The following is a 20,024-nucleotide window of genomic DNA, read 5'->3' on the forward strand; positions in this document are numbered from 1 at the left end:
CAATTTTGTTTTTCTTTTCAAAGAACCAGCTCTTCATTTCATGATGTTCTCTATTGTTTTTTTAGTTTCTCTTTCATTTATTTCTGCTCTGATCTTTATGATTTCTTTCCTTCTACTAACTTTGGATTTTGTTTGCTCTTCTTTTTCTTTTACACTGAAGGACTTACTCCTTCAGTGTAAGGTTAGGTTGTTTATTTGATATTTTTGCTTCCTGAAGTAAGTTTGTATTGCTATAAACTTTCTTCTTCGAACTGCTTTTGCTGTGTCACATGGATTTTGGATCATTGTGTTTTCATTTGTCTTCAGGTATTTTTTGATTTCCTCAGTGATCTATTGGTTGTTTAGTAGCATATTGTTTAGCCACCATGTGTTTGTATTTTTGCAGTTTTTTTCTTGTAGTTGATTTCCTGTCTCATAGCATTGTGGTTGGAAAAGATGCTTGATATGATTTCTATTTTCTTAAATTTACTGAGGCTTGCTTTGTGGCCTAGCATATGATCTAGCCTGGAGAATGTTTCATGTGCATTTGAAAAGAATGTGTATTCTGCTTTTAAAAAATATTTATTTAGGCTGTGTTGGGTCTTAGTTGTGGCACATGGGACCTTTCATTGTGGCGCTTGGTCTCTTCATTGCAGTGCGTGGGCTTCTCTATAGTTTTGGTGCACAGGCTCTAGAGTGCGTGGGCTTAGTTGTCCTGCGGCATGTGGGACCTTATTTCCTCAACCAGGGATCGAACTCATATCCCTTGCATTGGAAGGTGGATTCTTAACCACTGGACCACCAGGGAAGTCCCCTGTATTCTGCTGCTTTTGGATGGGATGTTCTATGTATATTATGTCCGTCTGGTTTAATGTGTTAAGACCAGTGTTTTCCTATTGATTTTCAATGTAAGTGAAAATTGATGTAAGTGGATTGTTAAAGTTCCCTACTAGTATTGTGTTACTGTCCATTTCTTCCTTTATGTTTGTTAATACTTGCTTTATGTATGTAGGTGCTCCTATGTTGGGTGCATATATATTTACAATTGTTATATCTTCTTGTATTGGTCCTTTGATTGTTATGTAATGTCTTTGTCTCTTCTAACAGTCTTTGTTTTAAAGTCTATTTTGTCTGATATAAGTATTGCTACCCTGGTTTTATTTTGATTTCCATTTGCATGGAATACCTTTTTCCATCCCCTTACTTTCAGTCTGTGTGTGTCTTTAGATTTGAAGTAAGTCTCTGTAGGCAGCATATGTATGGGTCTTGTTTTTGTATCCATCCAGGCACTCTATGTCTTTTGATTGGAGCATTTAGTCCATTGACAGTTAAAGGAATTATCAATACATATATTTTTATTGCCATCTTGTTAATTGGTTTGGGGTTGTTTTTGTGTTTCTTTTTTGTTCCTTTCTTCTTTTGTTCTCTTCTCTTGTGATTTGAATATTTCTAGCATTGTGTTTGGATTCTTTTCTCTTTTTTGGGTGTAAATCTATTATAAATTTTTGGTTTGTGGTTACCATGAGGTTTATATGTATCAATCTATGTATACATATGATTGTTTTAAGTTGCTGATCTAAATTTTTTTAACATATTTATTAGAGTATAATTGCTTTACAATGGTGTGTTACTTTCTGCTTTATAACAAAGTGAATCAGCTATACATATACATATATCCCCATATCTCTTCCCTCTTGTGTCTCGCTCCCTCCCACCCTCCCTATTCCACCCCTCGAGGTGGTCACAAAGCACTGAGCTGATCTCCCTGTGCTATGTGGCTGCTTCCCACTAGCTATCGGTTTTACATTTGGTAGTGTATATATGTCCATGCCACTCTCTCACTTTGTCCCAGCTTACCCTTCCCCCTCCCCATGCTCAATTTCAAATACATTTTAACAACATTGCATTTGTATGCTCCTTCCCACATGATTACCATTTTTGATATCATATTTTACATTTAATTGTTTTGTGTATCCCCAGTGGCTTATTGTGACTATAGATGATTTTACTACTTTTTTTTTTTTTTTTTTGCTGTACGCGGGCCTCTCACTGCTGTGGCCTCTCCCGTTGCGGAGCACAGGCCCCGGACACACAGGCCCCGCGGCCATGGCTCGCGGGCCCAGCCGCTCCGCGGCATGTGGGATCCTCCGGGATCGGGGCACGAACCCGTGTCCCCTGCATCGGCAGGCGGACTCTCAACCACTGCGCCACCAGGGAGGCCCTACTACTTTTGTTGTTTAACCTTCCTACTAGCTTTGTGTGTAGATGATTTACCACCTTTACTGTATGTTTGCCTTTACCAATGAGTTTTTTGCTTCCATAATTTTCATGTTTCTTGTTGTGGCCTTTTCATTTTTACTTAGAGAAATCCCTTTAATATTTCCTGTAAAGCTGGTTTGATCATGCTGATTTCACTTAGCTTTTGCTTGTCTGTAAAACTTTTGATCTCTCCATCAAATCTGAACAAGAGCCTTGCCAGGTAGAATATTCTTGGTTGTAAGCTTTTCCCTTTCATCACTTTAAATATACACTGCCACTCCCTTCTGGCCTGCATAGTTTCTGCTGAAAAGTCAACTGATAGCCTTATGGGAGTTCCCTTGTATGTATGTACTGAATAACTTGCTGCTTTTTCCTTGATGCTTTTAATATTCTCTCTTTACCTTTAATTTTTGCTATTGTAATTACAAATTGCCTTGGTGTGTTCCTTTTTGGTTAGTACTGTTTGGGACTCTGTGGTTCCTGGAGTTGAATGTATGTTTCCTTTCCCAGGTTAGGGAAGTTTTCAGCTATTATGTCTTCAGATGTGTTCTATGCCCCTTTCTCTCTCTCTTCTCCTTCTGGGACCCCTACAATGAGAATTTTAGTGCATGTGATGTTGTCTCAGAGGTCTCTTAAACTGTTCTCATTTCATTCTTTCTTCTGTCAGCATCAGTTAGTTCCACTACTCTGTCTTCCAATTCACTGATCCAGTTCTCCATACCATATTTGGTCTACTGTTGATTCCTTCAAGTGTATTTTTCATTTCAGTTACTGTATTTTTCATTTATGTTTGTTCTTTATATTTTCTAATTAATTCTTTTTAAAAAACTTCTAACTTCTCTGTGCATCCATTCTTCTTCCAAGTTCTTTGATCACCTTTATGATCATTACCCTGAATTCTTTCTCAGGTAGATTGCCTATCTCTACTTCACTTAATTCTTCTGGGGTTTTATCTTTTCCTTCATTTGTTACATGTTCCTCTGTTGCATCATTTTGCCTAACTTGCTCTTTTTATATTTGTGTATCTGGTAGGTTGGTTACGTTTCCCGACTTTGGAGAAGTGGCCTTTTGTGGTAGATGTCCTATGCCTCCTAGTAGTGCACTCCCCTCTCATCACCAGATCTATATACTCTACAGGTGCCCCCACGCGGGTCATTCTGTTGTGGCAGACTGACTACTGTGGGCAGTCTGCTAGGCTTGGTTGGACCCTTGTCTGGTTGGTTGCCAGGTCCTGCTTTGAGTAGAGGCTTCCAGCTACTGGTTGGCAGGCTGAGTCATGAGGTAGCTGGCTGCACAACCTCAGGGGGCCCCAGGGCTAGTGATGGCTCACTGGTGGGCAGAAGAGGGGTCCAGGAAACTCCGGGGCAGTTGCCCACCCACTGGTAGGTGAAGCCTGGTCCTGGGGCTAGTACCAGTGTACTGGCAAGCAGGGTCATGTTCTGAATTTTGGCTGCAGGCCCAGGGGTCCCAGGGCTGGTGGCTGACCACTGGTGGGTGGGGCCATTTCTTGACACAGCTGGCTACGGTGTCTCGAGTGTCCCAAAGCTTGTTTTGGGCTACTAGTGGGCAGGGCCAGGTCTCAGCTGGTCCCAGGGCAGGTGCTGGCCTGCTGGTAAGTGGGCTGGGTCCAGAGGTTGTGGGGCTGTAACTGTCCTGTGACTGGTGTTTGCCCTTTGGTGGGTGAGGCTGGTCCTGAGGCTACAGCAGGATCACTGGTGGGTGGGGCCAGGGATTCTGGTGCTGTTTCCTGCCCACTGGTGGATGGAGCTTGGTCCTGTGGTCTCTAGCTGTGGGTCCCTGGGGGTTCCAGGTCTACTGCCTTTACACTGGTGTGTGTGGCCAGGTCCTGGGCCCACCGGTGGGCAGGACTGGGTCCAGGGGCAGCTGTGGGCTCAGGGGATCTTAAGGCAGACTATCTGCTGGTAGGTGGGGCTAGGTCCCTGCCCAGCTAGTTATTTGGCCTGAAGTGCCTACAGGCTGGTGGGCAGGGGCAGGTTTGGGTCCTGAGGCTAATAAGCTAGAGGGAGGATGGCAAAATGGTGCTGGCTGGCACCAGTGTCCAGGTGGTAGAAAAACTCCCCACAATGGCTGCTTTCAGTGTCTGTGTCCCCAGGGTGAGCTGCAGTTGCCTCCTGCCTCTCCAGGAGACTCTTCCGAGCAGCAGGTGTGTCTGACCCAGAGTCCGTTCAAATTACTGCTTCTTCCCTGGGTCCTGGAGCATGTGAAATTTTGTGTGTGTCTCTATTTAGGACTCTAGGACTAAATTAGAGATTTTAGGACTCCTGAAACTAAGCCCTGCTGGCCTTCAAAGCCAAACGTTCTGGGGGTTCCTCTTCCTGGTGCAGGACCCTGGGCTGGGGAGCCCGATGTGGGGTCCAGACCCCTTGCTCCTTGGGGAGAACCTCTGCAATTATAATTATTCTCCCATTTGTGGGTTGCCCACCTGGGGATATGGGACTTGACTCCACTCCTCCTACCCATCTCATGATTCTTTCTATTCTTTTTTTTTTTTTTTTTTTTTTTTTTTTTTTTTGCTGTACGCGGGCCTCTCACTGCTGTGGCCTCTCCCGTTGCGGAGCACAGGCTCCGGACACACAGGCTCCGCGGCCATGGCTCGCGGGCCCAGCCGCTCCGCGGCATGTGGGATCCTCCGGGATCGGGGCACGAACCCGTGTCCCCTGCATCGGCAGGCGGACTCTCAACCACTGCGCCACCAGGGAAGCCCTCTTTCTATTCTTTAGTTGTAGTAGATCTTTTCTTGTAGGTTCTGGTATTTTTCATGGTTGTTCTGTAAATAGCTGTGATTTTGGTGTGCCCATGAGAGAAGGTGAGCTCAGGGTCTTTCTACTCTGCCATCTTGGCCCATCTCAACCCACCAGTTTTAAAATCTTGGAAGGTATGGAACACTCGCATCCAGCACTGCTAGGCATTTTTGCCTCAAAACTTGAACATTGGTACAAGACAATTCTCAAGGCAACAAGGTTGGCTTTGGAGCAAAACTTTTCTTATCCCAATTCAACAGCATCTTCTTCCTGGCCTTGGAATTCAACATACAGATCTGTTTTTTGGGGCTATGCCATTACTGGCTACATCTGCTGCTTTTAAAAGTTCTGGGAAAAGTATCATGCTAGGTGGCATATTGTATCACCAAAATGTGAATCAATTTAGCAGACTGCTTTCCAGAACTATACTAGCACATGAAGGGTGAAGAGGAATTTCCACTTCTAGGTGTAATTTATTTCACTTATAATTTCTAAAGACCCTAAGAATTAAGCTAAGACTAACTTTGGGATATTAAAACTAAGAGAAATCTTCGGAACATCTAATCCAAACTTTTTTAAACAAAGGCCCAGGATAAAGTAATTCATTGGCAACCACACAGCTAATTAATCCACTTGGCAAATTGTCATCTTGCCCCATAAAATCTATTCTGATCTCTTCTAATTGGCTTCACTGAGGAAAAATGTAACTTTTTAAGGCTTCTCAGGAAGAGGCTAATTTATATTTTAAACCATTTGAAAAGTGAGAAAATGAGGAAATTTTCATGTAATTTAGCAATTTGCTACATTGCCCCTTCTTTATGGGAAACTGGCACTCTGAGTATAAAGAGAGGAGAAAATATCCGTCCTGTTTTCCCTATAACCTTGTCTGGAGCTAAACATCCCCTCAAGGTCAAACTATCTCCCTCCATGAACAAATGCATTCATGCTTTGGGGATCCAAAGAGAAACGGGTCCTTTCTTTTGAGAAGCCCATAGTCTAGACAGGAGACCAGTTGCGTTCGTAAACAATATTATAATTCGTATGGTAGGTACAAAAGATCTCGCTCAGAGCAGGGGGGACATTTGTTGCAACAATCACTCAAGGTTTCAGTGTTACATTCAATCTGGGCTGTCAAAGGCTCCCAAGGGCAGCAGAGGGGAGATGATATTTGGAGCAGATAGCAAGTGCAAAGGCACAGAGAGAGAGGACAAACCTCTGTATGTTTAGGGAACAAATAATTAGATCTGACAGACACTTAGGATGCTTGGGAGAACATGGCAAGAGATGAATTGGGAGGAAAACATGACTTTATGAAAAATTCAAAGGGGCCTGTACCTTTTCTTGTTAGCAAGAGGAAACTCTCAAAGATTTGTATTGTTTTTTAAAGAAGGGAGTGACATGGTCTGTTTTAAAATAATAACAGCCTGTGAGTCTTTAATTCTTATACAACCTATTTAACTCCTTACAGCCCTGCAATGAAGGCTCTATAATTACGTCCTCCCATCCGACAAATGAAAAGCAGAAGGAAGCTCAGTAACCAGCTTAAAGTCACAGCTCATAAGGATCAAACCTGAGCAATTTGGCTCAAAAGGCTCACTCATCATGACTCTACTAGTCAGAGCGGAGAATGGGCTGTGGGAGAAGTAGAGGGAAAGATATAAATTAACGTGCTGCTTCGAGTCTAAGCCAGTGTTTCCCAAACTTACCTTTCACTTCCTACCTTTACACAACTTTTGCCATCTGAGAACCACTTTTAATGTTTTTTTTAAACCAACTCATCTCTTTAAACTTAAATTTTACAGGGAGGCCCGAGGATAACAGCAGAATACCCTAACAGGTATAAAAGTTAGGATGGTTCATAGCCCCAGAAACAAAAAGCTGTACCCAGAGTTGGATGGTAGAGAAGACGGAACATGTCAAAGCAGGGCAGGCAACAGTAGTCTGAAGCAGGGCCCAAAGGGTGGACAAGCAGCAAGAAGGTAGTGACTGAGAAGGCCTTAAACAAGATGGCAGCTTCAGCAAAGGGAGGAAAATCTGAACCAGGGCAGTGAGTCTGAGGTACTTACATGGATAGCGGCATGAGGGGTTTGTGGCAGAGTGAGGCTGAGACTAAAGAAAGGAGCCCTGGGGCCTGAAAGGAGGAGGAGTCCAAGAAGCAAGCAGAGGGGTGAAGTATGACTGATGGGGAGACCCAGGCTGGCAGCCAAGAATAGTGCTGGGATATTTTAGCCTGTGAAAGAGGACTGCAGGGTGGGGAAAGGAGGGGTTCTCTAGGGGGTAAGGTAAAAATTCCAGAGGTGAGAGCAGAGGGTAGGTGGAGCTGAGGAAGGACTGCAGCAGCGCGACTTGGGGCACAAGATATTGGGGCAGAACTGGCTTGGGCACCCAGCCCCACCATGTTATATTAGCTTCGGCTGTTCACAGAACAGAGCATCATGATTTTCAGTGTTTCAGAGAAAATCGATGGAAAAAGTTGGCAGTACTTGACATGTACTTGCATATTATATTTTGCAGGTAGTCCCTGAGCCTGGATCCTGAACACAGCTTCCCACACATGAGACGAACCTGTCACCCATCTACCACCAGAAATCAGCTCTAAATCTCCAGTGGTAGGCACCACCTTCTGGGAAACACTTGTGTGGGCAAAGCATGATAAAAGCCTGAGGAACGCGATACTTGGAGGAAATTGCCAAGTTTCTAGAAGAACACTTGGGTTATCATCATTATTCTTTTCATCTTTTTACCCTCCATGGTGCCTAGGCATGAAACTTCGTATGTAACAGGCACTCAAATATTTAGTTACAATATTGTGAGTGGTTGAAAAGACATAAGTAAAGATAAGTCTTCTGAGGCACACTGGAATAGTAAGGATCCCATGCATGAACTACAAGGGCAAGGGGAGGGTATCAGACTAGGTCTGCTAGAATGTTTTCCCTCACAAGAAGGGATGATTTTTCAGATAGCTGATAGGCCATCCTAGCTCACTGATAACTAGAAAGGCCTTGACACTTTAGATAATGCAGGAGAGTGAGAAGAAAGAGAATTACAGATACTGTAGACAAGGCTTAATGTTTCAAGAGCCACTCCAGATCACAGGCCCTTTCCCACTGCCTACAAGATCACTTATGTCTGAGCAAAATATGTTCCCCTATAAAGGAACTTTAGAAATTGTGGCCAATAGATCCTAAGGAGACCCCAGTGATTCTCACTTTCTGGCATTCACACCCTTGTATCCTACCTCTTACGTGTGGGTAGGACCTGTGACTTGCTTTTAACCAAAAGAATATGGCAAAGGTGATAGAAGTCATTCCTGTGATCATGTATGATTATGTTTTATGAGACTCCATCTTGCTAGCAGAGTCTCTTTCTCCTGTTAGCCTTAGAGAAGCAAGCAGCCAGGCTCTGAGCTGTCTATGGAGAGGGCCAAGTAACAGGGAATGGCGGGCAGCCTCTAGTTGCTGAGAGTGGCCAATGGCTGCAGCCGGCAAGAATCTAAAGCCCTCAAACCTAAAGTTACAAGGAAAGAAATTATGCCAACAACCTGAAAAGAGTTTGGAAGCAGAATCTACCCCCAGTCCATCCTCCAGATGAGACCACAGCCCAAGCCAACACCTGGATTATAGATTTGTGAGACCAAGGGCACAGGACCCATCTACGCTGTGCTCAGACTATTGATCCACAGAAACTGTGGGATAGATAATACATGTGTGCTGTTTCAAGCTGCTAAATTTACAGTAATTTATTATACAACACAGAAAACAAACACATCTTAATATAAAAAAGTAAAAAAAAAGTGAAAGGAATATTGAGTTATTGGCCATTTGGGATATTTATTAATGAAGATCAAGCATCCAAAGATCAGTCCTCAATGCTCATTTCCATGATTTTAAGAGTTGGTCCTTCCATGTCCTGATTACCATCTGTGACACTGCATAACTGAACAGATGGGGAGGGTGCTGTGCTAAAACAACACAATTCATTTGAAGTCTCAACTTTTTCGTTGTCACTGTCTCCGTCAATGACATTCAAAGAAGTTTCTTGGTCTAGTAAACCGTCTGACATACTTACATTTTTTTCATCCCCAAATGAAGTTCCAAGATTCATTTCATCATTTACCTGTGGAATTATAACCCCTTCTGAAGACTCTGATTTATAGACAGGTAGGAAAATTTCATTTGGTGAAGAGACTATCTTGTTCTCATCCTTTGGAACAGACAATAACATAGGCAAAGCTTTTTGGTATTCTTGACGTTCCTGTTGAACGGCTAAATCTTGTTCATTTTTATATTCATTTTGTTCTGAATTCTCAGCCTTTTCAAAATCAAGTAAATGCAACATACCAACATCATCTAGCATTACTGAGTTTTCCTTGGACATGCAGCCTAAGTCCACCTTTAGGATATGTAGCAGGTGGCGCATTTTTTCCTGGAATTAAAAAAAAAACAAGAATAATAATATCAATTAAGCTAGTCAAATTGAATGACTTTTGTCTGCAGTGCTGCCAACCTCAGCAGGATTCATACTTCTTCTTCCACATTCTGCCCACACCCCTCACCCCCAGAGAACACAAAAAAGCACAAGGGAAAAGAAGTGCTTGCTTTTAATGCATTGTTTGAGAGTATGGTAAAACTTTAAAATTCTTTCTATATTAGAAATTTTCTAATGAAGTTCTAAAGACAACAAACCTCCTCCAAATGATGTTTATTTTCCTTTATATGTCTCTCAAACAGTCGTTCTAGAAACCTACAAATGATAAATAAAAATGTTAATGTATCAAAATCAGAAAATCAACTAAATATAAAATAGCCATACAATAAATAAACTACTAAAGGTTGGAAAATATGTTTTAGATTACCCTTTTTCTTTCCAAAGATAAACACTAATCCTTCCCTGTTCTGTCAAGTTCTCCAATTTGGAAGCTAGTATGGCTTCCACTATGTTTTAGTTATGTAACAGATGCCAATGTTTCTTCTAAAAAGACTGCATGCTACTTACATTTCTGTTAATAAAATATCTTCAGTGAGGTTTCCCCCCTGACACACACACTAAAAGCTCTTTATCTTTTTTCTCTCACACATACACAAACATCAAAAGCCTTCCCCCCTCTTTCTCTTTCACATATACAACCCCCCAAAAGCAAACCCCTAAAGAAAATTCTTTACAAAGAGTTTTGTAAAGAGTTACCTTACAATGCTTCCAAATTGTACTTGAAAAAAATTCCACTCATAGTAAATTCACATAAAAACCTAAAGTTATCACTTATTAAGCACCACTAAGTGTTAGACATTTGTGCTGGACACATAATAATCATTATACCTCTAATCATGACCAATACTGGGAGACAAAGGTATTATAAAACCCATTTTAAAAGATGAGAAAACAACATCTCTAAGATGATGGTTTCTTCTCCCCTAAGGTCACAAGCAATTAAGAGAATTAAACCCAGATATGTCTGGCTCCAGACACATTCTTTCAACTACACCATGCTTGTCTAGCTATCACAGGAGTATATCAACCGGTTTCATTTTACCATTTGTTACTCTCAGTGAAGTTATGAGCCAATCTTAGATTTAGTTTTTCTGAATTATTTGAAATGTTTAAAAAGTCCAAGAAATCTGTGTTCTGTATTTTACAACTATCATTAATGTTTGGACCCTTCACTTCTGGGCACTGTTCTATGCATATATATTTCTTTACCAAAGTTGGGATTAAACAATACATACTGTTTTGATACCTATATTGTTTTTTCTAATCAACTATATATTTTGAACATCTTTATGCATCAATAAATTCACTTCTACAACATCATTTAAAATCTCTGAACAGAACTTACTATTATATTCTACAATTTATTCAGCTGAACCTTTACTATTCAACATGTAGGCTGATTCCATTTTTTGGTGATACTATAAAAATTGCCATAATAAACAGCCTTATAATCTAAAAGAAAAATGTGAATTTTTTAAGCATAAATACACATTTTTCATGCCAACCATTTTTGTTTTTGTTTTGGCTTCTAACCTTTGCTTTATTGTTTTTATTTACAGTTGGTATCAATGTTTTTGCTGTGGTAGTCGTAAAAAGAACACATAAAATCTACCATCTTAACCAATTTTTTTTTTTTTTTTTTGCAGTACGCGGGCCTCCCACCGTTGTGGCCTCTCCCGTTGGGGAGCACAGGCTCCGGACGCGCAGGCTCAGCGGCCACAGCTCATGGGCCCAGCTGCTCCGCGGCGTGTGGGATCTTCCCGGACCGGGGCACGAACCCATGTCCCCTGCATCGGCAGGCGGACTCTCAACCACTGCGCCGCCAGGGAAGCCCCATCTTAACCAATTTTAAATCTACAGTTCAGTGGCATTACATATATTCACACTGTTGTGAAACCGATCAATAGAACTTTTTCATCCCGCAAATCTAAAACTCTACACCCATTATGCAAACATTCCTTTTTAACATAAAGAGGTAAATAGAATTATTGTAAACAAATTCAGGTCTTTTTGGTGTAGCTTTTTATACTAATAATGAAAATGTTCGCTTTAAGAAATTTCATATAGAAATAGAAATAACTCATTAAAAATGTCTGCACTGCACATATTATTATGACAGGGAAAGCATGTAGCATATACATAATGGGGTCCTATGATACATATCATAAAGTTTTATCTAAATGAATTTCAGCTAAATAAATGTATAAGCTGGCTCAGGACCACACAGTTTCCTTAAGATATACAATACTAATTTGGTTTTGCAAACTTCCCCTTTCACTCACGGTGTGCAAATGTAGCCTTTAATTTGTCCTCACGTTACTAGTAACAGTTGTAACAAAAAAAAGCTTGCTTTTGATTCTCATGACAGTTTCAAATAGGAAAAAGAGATGATGGATCTTTGCAAAGAAACAGCAAAATTTAGTTTACTAGTCTATTATAAACTAAGGGATATAATAGTATTTTTTTGGCTTTTTTGTAGACTGTATGGGATTTTTACATGGGTGATAATGTCATCTGTGAATAAAGACAGTTTTATGGTTTTCTTTAAAATATGGATACCAGGGGCTTCCCTGATGGCACAGTGGTTAAGAATCCTCCTGCCAATGCAGGAGACACAGGTTTGAGCCCTGGTCTGGGAAGATCCTACCTGCTGTGGAGCAACTAAGCCCATGCGCCACAACTACTGAGCCTGTGCTCTAGAGCCTGTGAGCCACAACTACTGAGCCTGCAAACCACAACTACTGAGCCCGCGTGCCACAACTACTGAAGACCGTATGCCTAGAGCCCGTGCTCTGCAACAAGAGAAGCCACCGCTTGCTGCAACTAAAGAAAGCCCGCATGCAGCAATGAAGACCCAATGCAGCCAAAAATAAAAATAAATAAATTATTAAAAAAAAAAAAAAAAAAAAAAGAATCTGCCTGCCAATGCAGGGGACATGGGTTCAAGCCCTTGTCTGGGAGGATCCCACATGCCGTGGAGCAACTAAGCCTGTGCGCCACAACTACTGAGCCTGCGCTCTAGAGCCTGTGAACCATAACTACTGACTCCGCATGCCGCAACTATTGAAGCCTGCACACCTAAAGTCAGTGCTCCGCAACAAGAGAAGCCATGACAATGAGAAGCCTGCACACTGAAGAGTAGCCCCCGCTCGCCGCAACTAGAGAAAGCCCACGCGCAGCAATGAAGACCCAATGCAGCCAAAAATAAATAAATTTATAAAACAAAATATGGACACCATTTCTTTTTCTTTGTGATAAATCTTTTGAAATTGAGGTATAATTGCCATACATTATATTAAGGCGTACAACATAATGATTTGATATTTGTATATATTGTGAAATAATCACCACAATAAATCTAGTTAACATCTGTTAACATATGTAGTTACAGAAAATTTTTTTCTTGTAATGAGAACTTTTAAGATCTATTCTGGTAACTTTCAAATATACAATATGATATTATTAACTACAGTCATCATGCTGTACATTATATCCCCATGACTTATTTATTTTATAAATGGAAGTTTGTACCTTTGGACTCCCTTTGACCATTTTACCCCTCCTGCCCCACCTCTGGCAATTTGTTCTCTGTATTTAAGAGATATAACAGTATTTAATGAATAAACTCTCTATTTGTTTCTCTAACTCCCCAAACTGTGAACTTGCCTTAGAATATGAATTAAACATCCTTTATAATTTACTATCAATTATAAGAACAATTACATCAATTATAAGAACATGATCCCCTAAGAAAGCAATATAATTTTCATTTCCTAATATGTGGAAATAACTTTAAAAAATTAACACCAAATGAACAGTATTTAATATATCATTCAACCACCATAATACAATTTAAAAAATCTAACCTGTTTGAAAATAAGCCAAGTTTCAAAATTTCATCTGTTACATCTTCAATGAAACTCAGATACAACAGTTCTTCTTTACTGTGAAGGCAAAGTGATATACAGCATAAAAAATCACTGCTTACTTACTCTGAAAATGATAGGAAACATGAGTACCTAATTAGAAATATCTGTACTATTACAAATGTACTTCCATCTCACATTATTACGAGGAATATTATAAAACAAACGTTACATCTACCTTCTCAAATTATGCAAGGATATTTATTGATATTAAAGATGAGACAATATTCCCTAATAGAGTAAAATTTCATAGATGTCTGAAACATTCATCAGGAAGTAAAAAATAAGCAAGGATTAAACAAACAAAACAGAACAGAAAGCAACCAGGGGCAGCGCCAAGAGGGCAACTAGGTGTGACCCACTGGGGGCCCGTGTTCTTGACAAGCATTTGACATTTCCTCTGGCTCCTGACCAGGTCCAGCAGCAGAGGTGTGAGTCCCTCTGCATGGCAGAAGGGAAGGAAGAAAGTCATCCAGAGAAACAGGAACTTCAATGATGAAATCCTCTCCTGCTCCTAGGAGAGCATATTGTTTTAAGGTTGAGAAATTTACTGAGCAGAAAAAATTATTTTTTTTCTCAAAAGGTCTGGAGATGAGGAAAAATATTCTAAAAGAAAAATCTGTGTATATAAATACAGTGATAATTTTTAATTACTTGGACACATTTCTCTGTTATATTATCTTCTAACTATATTTTACAATTTATTACAAGAAAATTAGGGTACTATTATAAGTTTGATTTTAATTAGCTAAAAATCAGTGATGATAGAAAATGTAAATAGCAAGTAACTACTCAATTACTGAAAAAGTAAATACAAGGGAAAGAGTTAATTAGCAAATCAAATAGAAGATTAAAATACTGCATAAAAATTACGCTTTCAAACCAATTCACAGGCAGCAAGTTTGAGAATAAATGAAAGTCTGTAAAAGTAGATTGTTTTCCCTGAAAAAATTCAGCTTAACTAACACAACATTCAAACCCAGAAGTGGGTTTTTTATCTGCAAAAAACTGGTGAAGTTAGAAACCTCCAAGAATGGTATCCTAAGCTACCAAGACTACATTTCTCTAAAACTCATCTTTATTATTCTTTATTATTTTTATTTATAAAAATAAAAATTATGGGTACTAATTATAAAAAAATAGCAAGTATTATTAACTTAGGGACAAATTTCTACTGGACATAAAGATGAAGTGATTAATGATTATTTCAGAAAATTCTGGTCATTCTCTCAGATTTGGTGTGCATTATACGACTGAACCCCAAAGCTGGTTGTAAAGAAAGATTAATGTTCAATCCTGACTAATTTAATAATAATTTGTGTGAGTCTTAATTCTTCATTTCCACTAAGCAAAATGAAGTCAAAAATATCTTACTCAGAACAGATTTTTCTCCCTGAAGGAGGCTGCAGGGAACACTGACATACTGCCCTGGAAAGAGAAAATTAGAGTATTTGAACAAAACAATGATTTGGCATACAGTAATATGTTAATCATATGTTTCAGAATTTTAAAGCACTTTTCACATTCATTATCTAATCTAATCTTCAGAAAAACCCTGTCAGGTATATTGGGTAGGTGTTATTTTTTCCACTTACTAAACAATTCACCAAGGGGCAGAAAGGCTAAGTAACTTACCAAGGTCATGTGTTAGTAAGTAGCAAAGATAGATTTTTAAACTAGTCTTGTAATTACAAATTCATGATCCTTTTAAAAATTGTACTATGAAACTTACCTTGTATAAACTATTAGTTTGACTAAGATTAAAACATAAATGATGTTGGAAACATATTTGGAAACCTATCTCCCTATAGAAAAAAATTTTAAGCTGTTAACTATGATAAATTTTGTCATTATTCAGTTATGTCATCATTAGTTAATTCCAAGCTTCCTATTCAGGTATATTCAATTATAATATTTTACTTTACTTCTTTTAGATAGAAGCTACTAGGAAAGATAACTATCCCTTTCTTTAGGTTATTCTTTATATTCACTGCAGACTGGCTCAACTGGCTCAAGAGAGTATCTTAAGTTTTGAGTACTAAAGCATCATGAATTTCCAGACAGAGAAGTTAGCAATGACCCCCCTTGCCACTCCCTCCGCCCACAAAGCCTTTCCAGGTGAGATCTCTCTAAGGAAAGGCCTGAGGGAAGACCTGGGCCCTGAAGGACTGCGTGTGCTTGCTTCCAGTCTGCTACAGGATGTCTCATTCTTGCTCTTTAGTCTTTTTTTCCTTCCACCTCCTTCATCTCATATCCAAACTCTGACACTGGAAATGCATTTGACAGCTGAAGCTATCAAAGGCATTTTTTAGGTTCTATACTACCTACTAACCTATCATTTTTATTTAGGCGCAGTGTTCCGTAATTCCAAAACACTATTTTAAAAAATAGTGCCTCCTCTACAAAGCACGGACAGATAAAGCACTAGTACATGAGGACTATTCAAAACCACAAAGGCTGAATCCTCAAATGGGAGGGTTCTTCAGTACTATCTGTGCCATGTAAACTGGTTAGCATCACTGCTATAGGATCTGTCCTGGGGAAAATCCTTTCTCATATGAAGAGGGATAGTAAATAATACAAGCCTGTGTCCCTTTTCCCTTTATTAATGAATTAGCAAAATGAATTCATTTACACTTTTAGTGACTACCTACCTTCATAATACTTCCTTAGTAAAACTAACAGGGCCACTGAATTGTGTAATACCAAAACAGATGGGAGTGCATTCAGTTAAAACAGTACTCATGTTTCCAAGTCTGAAGTGTCCGTCCCCCGCCACTGCCCCCCTACAGCACGCGGCACGTGGGATCTTAGTTCCCCTGACCAGGGTCAAACCTTCACCCCCTAGAGTGGAAGCAGGGAGTCTTAACCACTGGACTGCCAGGGAAGTCCCCTCATGTTGCAAAGTCTGTACGTCTGTTACACAGGAAAGCAGTTAGATATAAACAGGTGAAATACCTTGATGAGGAACACTGAAGAGCACTGTCTTTAACCTCATCCCGTGGTAATTCATGCCCTTGTAAAGGTAAAGGGGTTATTTTTCCTTTGGTAGCATACGACATACAGCTAGATGCCTGGGGATGCAATGAGAAGGATAAATCTTTATTTTCCTTCAAAAATACATTATGAAAGCAGAACTAAAGCAAAACAGCAAATTTCCAAAAATAGTTGATGAAAGAGCATAGAGGTACCCAGTAGATAAAAGCGACTGATATATTAGGACAAAGGATGTTTCAGAATTCACTTTTCATACAATCAAGACCTTTTTCCTAAATTTATTTAAAGGTAAAACAATTTCTTCTATTTTAATGATGAATATTTTAAATGACATTAAAGAATACCACAAATAAACATATAAAGAGAAACCAAGCAAATAAGTAAACGAGAGAAAATAGCCTATTTTTCAGAAACTCAAATAGTCCATCTGTTTCAAATGCCAACCTATCAAATATGTATTGTAGAAGCAGTGGTAGCTCCAGCAGTATGAACAACAATATAAAGAAAAAAACAAACATAATGGCAGCCTACTTTTATAGAACGCTTACGAGGGGCCAGATACTGTGTCAAGCATTTACTTGCATTATCAGAGTTAACCTTAAGAATGCTAATTTATGTGTAATGCTTTACAGTTTTAAAAGTGCTGTTAGGATGGTCTATCTACTGTAGCTAATACTCTGACTAGCTTCCTCAAGTAGATTATGGAGTAAGGGGACATGCCGTTTTCTTACAGGGTTATTAGATAAACATTTGGAGCACTATGTCATAAAAATGGACTTCTGCTTTAGTTTATTTAGTTATCTACGGAGCTAAAAACCCTCTTCCTAAATCTCAAGATAGTCATAGCCATCATTCACTGAGCCTGGGTCAGACTAGGTAGTTTACCTACAACATTTAATCCTTCTAATGATCCTGCACATTAAGTACAGTTTCTCTAGAGGTGGAAACTCAGCTCTCAGAGGAACTGATTTGTCCTTGGGCCTTAAATGGCAGAACCCTATGTCAAACAGCTATTAATGGCTGGGATGGAAAACTACGATCCTCTACCCATTTTCGGAAGGGAAGAGGGAAGCTGAGTATGCTTATATTATCCCTGAATCTGCTTGACATTTTAATAAACAAACCTTTTTCCCAAACAATAAATTTAAATTAGTGTATGATTAATACCCCTAAAATAAAAACAATCAGTTTATATCTCAAAGTCAGACTTAAAGCTATAATATTTTAAAATAAATGATTGCTAAACATTCAAAATACAAACACTAAAAAAGATCTTTACAGTCTAGAAAAAAGTAAAAGCAAGCACAGGAGAATGATATCCATCTGTTTTTATAAAATGTAGAATTTCCAGTAATATAATCAGTGGCAATTCTTCAAAAAAAAAAAATACAGGCATAGAAACTAAAATAACTTCTGCACAACTTTTCTGGCTCCTTTAGTGATCCAAGTCTGCAACTTTGAAAAGAACATATAAGGTATTTTACTCATCCACCCGTCTGTCCAGCCAGCCAACCAACCACCTAGAAAAGATGCCAACAAAAAATGACTTCCCGGATTGGGCAGGATCCACCTGGCCACTCACAGAGAGCTATAACCATCTGTAAACAAGCAATACTTCTGTATACTGGTTGTGTCACATGCAAGAAGTGTCACCAAGAGATTATTCTTCACAGTCCAAATAGCTACACATGTTCTGTTAAAGCAGCTATAATTCTAATGTGGGACACAAAGAAATCTCATTTTTATTACCTGCTTTATGTTCATTTCTGAATCTGTGAAGTTCTTAATCTCAACTGTCTCAAAATCAGATTGAAAGCTGTAATATTTTAAAAGAAATTATTGTTAAATCTTCAAAATATAAACACTGTGATAATAAGCTTTACTGGCTAGAAAAATATAAACTTCAAACATGAGAGATAAAATGCATCTATTCTTGTAGAATGTGTACTTTCTAATTATATAATCGGGAAATAGATATGGTTTGGATTACATATGCCTCTTTTTCCTTTTTTTGAATAGCAGCTAGATTTCAGTTGGACAGAATGGGACTAGGGAAACGGAAACCATTATTTTCAAAAGCTGTCAAAAATATAATCAGAAAAGTATTCGTTGTATTTGCTTCCCTCATTTCTTCTTCACTTAAAAATTCTATTAGATTTAATTCCTTAATTCTTTAAATGTATACAGACTGATCTCACTATACCTCTTATCTTTACCCAGAGAAAAGAATACTAGTCATAAATTGTTTTTTACTTTTAAAAATAATTAAAACCTAGCACCAGATAAGTATTCATTTATATAACACTAGGAAAAACAATCACAAATCCGCTAACACTCAATACTTTACAAAATTTATTTCTTTCTTCAATCATCTGGCAACCTTTAATGAATATTCATTATGTGCCAGGCACTACTGTATATGAAAATATTATTGAGGCAAATTATACTTAATTTCCAGAAATTATCCCAATTGTCTACATTATACCTGAGGAGTTGTTGCTGAGTATTTGCAGGGAGGGAAGCATAGAGCTAGTTAGACAAACAGTTGCTTTTTCTCCCCCAATATAGCCCATTGTTTTGCCATTTCTAACATAAATCAATAAACATATTTACACAAATGCTGTCTGATGACATATTTTACGGATTCTCTGAAAGTATAATATTTAAAAACATACAAAAGTTCTAGTACCATGTTTGAAACAATAAGTTAAAATATGTAACATTCATGTTTATAAGGAGCTTGTTTAATAGCTATTTATTTTTTCAACAATTACTCTGATAGTTCTAGTGATTCATGCAGAAGGAAAAGTCACATTAATCTCATTCTAATCAAAAGGGCACTACCAGACCTTAAGTGTGGCACATAAGGTACACGATATAAAGTAAGGAATATTATTTAATTTCTACCACATCTTGACGGATCTACTATCGGCTGTTGTGCCATACCTGCTTAATTCAGTCTGCGTTTCAGCTTCTATCTGCTGATCTGTAAAATCCTTTTTTCTTTTGGCAGGTGTATAATATCGATACTGTGACAGGAAAGATTTTGCTTCTGTTTTTAAAGTGCGTGGGGTGAATGGCAAATGTCTGTTAGAAAAGAGTTCAGAATGTTTATCCAAAAGGTCCCCACTGGGTGCTTTTGAAAAAACTAACTGAAACCGCTGGGAATTTAGGGATGTGCCCCGGGGCCTTCTGCCGTAGGAGGTTCCAGAGGATGATTTCCTGGGCCCAGAGGCAGCATAATCCGTGCTGGACAGGAAGGAACTGGAGTTCTTCTCAGTACCATTTGTGAGGACTTTATCGGATTTAGGTGGATTTAAGTGTAGTCGCTCTGAAGAAGTTACTGGTGACCTTTTAAAGGATGGAAATCCATTCACTTCTTCGATTAACATAGCATCTTCATCTTGTCGTTCTCCTGGAGGCTAAGAACATTTGGTTTAACAGTCATCAGTTACATTTACAAATTCAGATAATTGGGGATCTCCAGATTACACATTAAAAAATGTAGAGCCTCAGGGCTCTACAAATATAATGTTTATGTTCCTGAAAATTTGTATATGAAGTTATATTCAAGTTTTTGAATTATTAATGTATAAAAATATAATTCTAAATA

At 38.8% G+C, this 20,024-nt stretch overlaps 1 protein-coding gene across 2 annotated transcripts in view; it reads right to left on the reverse strand.

Moving 5' to 3' along the window:
* Positions 1 to 8,766: 8,766 nt before the first annotated feature.
* The window catches only part of SPATA7 (spermatogenesis associated 7), a 37,259-nt gene continuing 26,001 nt past the window's right edge, over positions 8,767 to 20,024 (reverse strand). The window contains exons 7-13 of one of the 2 annotated variants that reach the window (XM_060097958.1): positions 19,358 to 19,833; positions 18,161 to 18,227; positions 16,373 to 16,488; positions 14,789 to 14,842; positions 13,355 to 13,432; positions 9,686 to 9,743; positions 8,767 to 9,425 (exon numbers count right to left, since the gene is read on the reverse strand). In XM_060097958.1, coding sequence (XP_059953941.1) covers positions 8,859 to 9,425; positions 9,686 to 9,743; positions 13,355 to 13,432; positions 14,789 to 14,842; positions 16,373 to 16,488; positions 18,161 to 18,227; positions 19,358 to 19,833 — 1,416 coding nt within the window. In that variant the 3' untranslated portion in view covers positions 8,767 to 8,858. The remainder of the gene's footprint in view (positions 9,426 to 9,685; positions 9,744 to 13,354; positions 13,433 to 14,788; positions 14,843 to 16,372; positions 16,489 to 18,160; positions 18,228 to 19,357; positions 19,834 to 20,024) is intronic. The other variant, XM_060097959.1, reaches the window with a different exon arrangement.

The sequence above is a fragment of the Mesoplodon densirostris genome, chromosome 4 (genome assembly GCF_025265405.1).
Source record: "Mesoplodon densirostris isolate mMesDen1 chromosome 4, mMesDen1 primary haplotype, whole genome shotgun sequence".
Lineage (NCBI taxonomy): Eukaryota > Metazoa > Chordata > Mammalia > Artiodactyla > Ziphiidae > Mesoplodon > Mesoplodon densirostris.